The following is a 5,418-nucleotide window of genomic DNA, read 5'->3' on the forward strand; positions in this document are numbered from 1 at the left end:
GCCAGAAAGATTCCTTGCTACAGCAGTACAGCTTAAAAACACACTCAAAGGCCGCACCATCGGAAATGTGGCATTCACAGCTGGAAACGTCTCGCAGGAGACTGGAAATGAACTTTGGTATCCCTGAGCCACCACCTGCAGTTGTTGGAATAGATCTGCCAACCCCAAGACACTTCATCCATGACTGAGGCTGAGCAACGCGCCGAAGAGGGCCTGCTCTGGTCACAGACACACACGAGGGTGGGGAAATCCAGACCCCAGCGCACCTCCTTACTCTCGCAAAGAGCCGCCAAACCCTGTGTCCTCCAGGGCCCACCGGCTGGGCCACAGCTTGCACCCTAGGCACGTGGGGGCTTTTGGAAAAAGATGTATCGGTGGTGAGAGATGGGATAACGTGTTATCTAACTGGAGAGAAGTGGCTAATTAAACAAGCATTTGGCTGAAGAACTTACGCACACAGAGGTGATTCATCTCAAAAGATCAACATTTTCAAGCTACATCACAGGTTCTGCATTTTGAAGATGGGAAGATGCAATTCCTGCCAATGTTTCTTTTTTGCCAGGTGCTGGATGTTATGCTACTACCACAACTGAGACATAGCGGCAAGTCTGATCCTGCTTAGGAACCAGGTAATACAAAATTACGTGTATGAACACCATTTTTACAGTCCTGAGCCAGGGCCACCGCACTTGTCCACCTCTTTCTTTGGAGGAGCAGACAGACAGATTTCTTGTTTACAAGGGGACACTGCGCAACAACACAGTTCTCACCTTTCAGCAAGATGTCTTCCAAACGACTCCAGATTTCAAAGGCTGAATTTATCCTGCTGGATGTAGAGCATAAGTTCTACTACAGCTTATGAGGTCAATCCTCCCCTTCCTCAAATTTACAGATGCTTTTTTGAGCAGTCCACATTTTAAAATCCCCATTTAGCTTAACAGACCTGCTGAGATGAAACTGCCGTGACTTTGTACATTTGTTGAAAACACCAGTTAAAATTAACAATCTCAAAAGAAATCCCTTCTACTCAGCAAATAAAGATTCTTATTTTAGAATAAAAACAATGGAAGGGAGTGTTCACAGAGTAACCTTACTGCCTTAAGCAGCACTCTGCAGAATTCTTTATTTTTAAAAAAAAGAAAAAAATTATTTTTCATTCCTTTTTAAAAAGTCCTTCAGAAAAAGGATCGGATTGCTTCTGCAATTTAGCACTTGTTTCTGAAACACTACAAGTCAGCTGATCACACTCATTTGGTAAGTTTTCTTTTGCTCACGTAAAGTTCCAACCAGACGAGGTGAGGAGCAGAGCAAGCACTGACCCTGCCTCCACAATGCTAAAACACTTCCCACGTACAAGGGTACTGAACCCCTTCAGGCCAGGCCTGCCAGTACAGGATGAAAGACAGCACTACTGGTAACAGTGGGAGGGGGAGTGAAGAAAGAACCCACCATGTGCTAGGACAAGTTTTTAAAAAAAAAAAAAAAAAAAAAAAATTTCTTACTTTGCTCATCGCCCATTTACAACAACAATGCATGGAAAAAAAAGAAAAAGAAAGAGCTCTCTAACCTGGATAAGTAAGATTTAAGAAAAAACCCACAGCCTTGGCTTCAGCTTCCAAGGAAGCTTGTGAGGTGAAACAGGGCCATGCAGAGGGCAGCAGGTGGTTTATAGGATGGGGATGCAACGGTGCCTAAAAAAATAAACAAGTTAGGAGTGAAAGCAAACCAGAGAGTCAGCTAGGAACCAACATGACCCCCAGCCACTGTGGAAGTGAAGACTGACTCAGAGAAGTTCTTGAGGTGATTTTGTTAGAGGTACACTTTGGGATATTTATTTTTTTTTTTTTCCTTGGAATAACCTACAGCAGTCTGACGCAATGAATGCATCTCACAGCTTACAGATTAAAGATACAACTTTCAGAAGCATCTAAAGGATTTAGGAGCTTAAATTGCACTGCAAATTCCACAGGAATTTGATCTGTAATTAATTAGACTCTTCTGGAGTGTCTTTGGTTTTTGTTTTTAAAGTGTTCTTCTCCCCTGCAATCTCTGAGGAAGTGTGTTTCAAAATCAAGATGCGATTAACTGGAGCATCCCACATTACGGAATGACAATGAGCAGGAGAACTAATGTATACAAGTGTTATTTCTGATTTCTGTTTCTTCAGTCATCCTAGAGTCACTGTTAAGTTTCTTTCCTGGACAAAGGGGTTTTAAGGCTTCCTTGAACTAAGCCCCTCTTTATGTAGCCAACTGCAGCAAGCTGGAAGCACTATTATGCTTCTAAGATCAGACAAAATGCAGTGGTGATGCACCAATTCATCATGTTTGGGTTCTTCTAATGAAGCCCATTACTCACAGAAGAGAATTTTCTCCAGCAGTTAGTCACCAGCCGACAGCTTTCCCTGTTACTCTTTCCTTTTCTACAGCTGGTGAATAGTTTTGTCCTCCCCTCACCATCCCAAAAGTGCAGTATTAGGAAAAGTCAACACCTAAATTAAAAGTAAATAAAGAGTATTTAACTTTCCTTTAACCAAAAAATTAACAATAAACCAGAACAGCTTTCAGGAGCAAGCCAACCTTTTTCATTAAAAACAAACAAAAAAAACCCCACCCAAAAAACCAAGACAAAAACAGCCTGCTGTCCTTTTAATACTACTGAAAGATATTGAATACCTTTGTTTAGCTTATTAAAATAAGCATAAAAACAAACTACATACTAATTACAGCTTGCATAGAAACATTTTGTTTTGTACTTTGTGCAAATCTCACTAAATAAGGCATGCTTGAGAGCTTAGGTAGCAATGCAGTAGTTATCAAGGAATGCTGAGAAACTGCAAGGAAAATTCCGGGCAGTCTGCAATCCACATCCACTTACACAGTTCATTTGACTTCAAAGACCAACAGCTGATCGCTGCAGATCCGTCGGGAACATAAGGCAATGTGGTATGTGTAGGGTCCAGCACCTGCTTCCAGCTAGTCATAGGTTTAATACACATAAGATCACTTGAATTCAAAAAACCTGAGCTGCTAGTTAAAAAGAGGGTTTCAGATGCGGACTGGTAAGAAACTCATTTCAGGGAAAAGGAAGAGAAGGGGGGAGGAGGACAAAGACATGAAGAAGCACAACCCTTCACATAAAGGAGTTTTGTGCAGGTTTTGCATATATTTTTATGCCCTGAACTGTCCCCATGGGGCAATGTTTTTCCAAACAAACAGTCTTCTAACAAGTTATCCAGAAGAGTATTTCTGGAACAGAAAAAGCTAAAACATTGGCCTCTTTTAGCCAACCTTAAGTGTCTATTGCAGAAATTCAACAGGAATCTGACACTAAAGAAGGGTGGCTGTGTAAAGAGGAGGAGATGAAGTAGGAACCTGCAGTAAGAGCAGTATCAGAAATCTCTCAAATAAGTTATGTAGCACAGAGGGAGATTATAAGGCCTAATATAAGGTAACGTGGAATAACATTTTGCCTCCTTCTTCCCCCTCCAAATCAAGTATTTTCAGGAAATATTGAAGTACAACTTCTTTTGTAAGCAGCTTTGCATTAAAAATCTGTTTAAACTCCAAAAGCTTTTTTAAAACACGTTTAAAAAAACCCACTAATAATAATCCTCAAAATCCCCCAGTATTTTGTAACATAAAATGGAATGTTCCTGGGCAAGAGCTGCCAGCTCCTTCAGGAACTCCGGGAACAGGGCAGCTGCAAGTACGGCAAAAAAACGTGCGCAGGAAGGCCGGGATGAGCCAGGCCTTTCTTTCCTTTCTGTCCCAGGAAAGGCTGGAGTACAGCCGGGTAAGCTTCAGAGAGGTTCCTTCCTTTCCCTGCGTTGCTGCTGTGCTGGACATTACCTAAAGCCAGGAAGCAAGGAGAGGAGAGGAAAGAAAAAAAAAAAAAAACCAAACAAACAAAAAATCAGTATATTAAGCACACACAGTATTTGTACAGTGTTTAAACCCAGTTTACAAGGACTGCGTTCAGAGCTGCAGGGGAGATACTCCACTAATCCAACATTTTAAAGTTCTGTGTGGCCTGATTCTATTGCATTTTTTATCAGCTATCTTTTCCCAGGTTATATATTATTCAGTTCCAGCTCTGATGAGAGCAGTATGTGGGCAGAAGAGGAGTTAAGGGAGCAATATGGATTTACCTTATGAAATAGCAGATACTGTCTACCCACCTAGACCCAGCATGGTTGTCTCACTTTAAATGATACGTGCTCTAGCCTTCCCCCAGCTCAAAATACTGTTTGGACTTCACTTCTCTCTCTCTTTCTCTCTTCTCTCCCATGAATCGTTGTGTAAATGGGTTTGAGGCCGAGCTATCACATCACCATGCGAGTTTGAAGCAAGCTACAAACCAAGGGAAAAATGTTTGAAAATTTGATTTTTCTACAGCTGTAGGCCCCACTAACTACACTTACCTTTAACTCCCTGTAAAGCAACTAAACATTAAAAAAGCGCAAGCGAAAACCACCCTGTGCTTTGCTCTATGATCTCTGCTGCCAGAGTTCAGCAGATCAGGGCTCAAGCATCAGAACGCATGGAATTACAGTGACAGCAGCACTTACATTTCAATCAACTGCTCCTTGTTTCAACCTGAACCAGAACTGCTCTTTAATTAGATGATAATTAATTTAGTGAAACTAAAAAGGTGACAAAATTTAACACTGATGGAAATAAATACTTTACGAAGAAAAATTAACCTGCAGAACTCACTGCCACAAGATGTCATTGAGGCCAGAAGTGGAGACAGATAAAATCCAGTCTAACTTACAAGTGGATGTTCTCCATACAAGTATGTATAAGCTGTATAAGTAAATCATTAAAAAAACCCAACACACACCAAAGGACTGTCATAGTAGCTCACATACTGCCGACAAGCCAAGCGCCACATTGCTGCATGAAGAAGAGGTTTCCCTTGAAGCACGTGCAGTTTATGTCAAAACGGCCCAGCCTCGGGTTAGACCCCCCTTTTTCTGACCCCTCTCCGAGCAGCTACCGCGAGGACCAGGAGAGGAACGCTGCACGCCACGCAGGACAGCAACCTCCACTGCTCGTCCTTTCCTCTGGTTCTCCTACGGCGTTCTGGAATTACTGTACACTTCTGAACCCACAAAAGAAATTTTCATCTTAATCATCTAACAGAGCTGTACTTTTCTTGAGTTTCAAAAACCTTTCAGCTCCAGACTTATCAATCATTCATATTGTTATTCTACAAATTTCTATCTACTACAGACAGAGTACAGGAATTTTAGTTCTGTGGAAAATTCTGACTGTGGGAGGAAAAACAACTTAAATTATGAATTGCAATGAAAAGATAAAGTTTTGAGCTTCCCTTGAAGATTTTTTTTTTAGATTTTCTAATGTTAAAATGTTTCATAATTAATATTTTAGTTTTTTTTTTAAACAGTTTAGC

General features: G+C 41.2%; 1 protein-coding gene across 1 annotated transcript in view; it reads right to left on the reverse strand.

Moving 5' to 3' along the window:
* Positions 1-3,601: 3,601 nt before the first annotated feature.
* Positions 3,602-5,418, reverse strand: part of LOC104159773 (protein FAM160A1-like) — a 35,699-nt gene continuing 33,882 nt past the window's right edge. Inside the window, 2 exon segments of the mRNA XM_009697768.1 lie at positions 3,602-3,720; positions 3,723-3,851. Of these exon segments, the coding sequence (XP_009696070.1) occupies positions 3,602-3,720; positions 3,723-3,851 (248 nt within the window).

Source organism: Cariama cristata, unplaced genomic scaffold (genome assembly GCF_000690535.1).
Source record: "Cariama cristata isolate BGI_N322 unplaced genomic scaffold, ASM69053v1 scaffold7853, whole genome shotgun sequence".
Taxonomy (NCBI): Eukaryota; Metazoa; Chordata; class Aves; order Cariamiformes; family Cariamidae; genus Cariama; species Cariama cristata.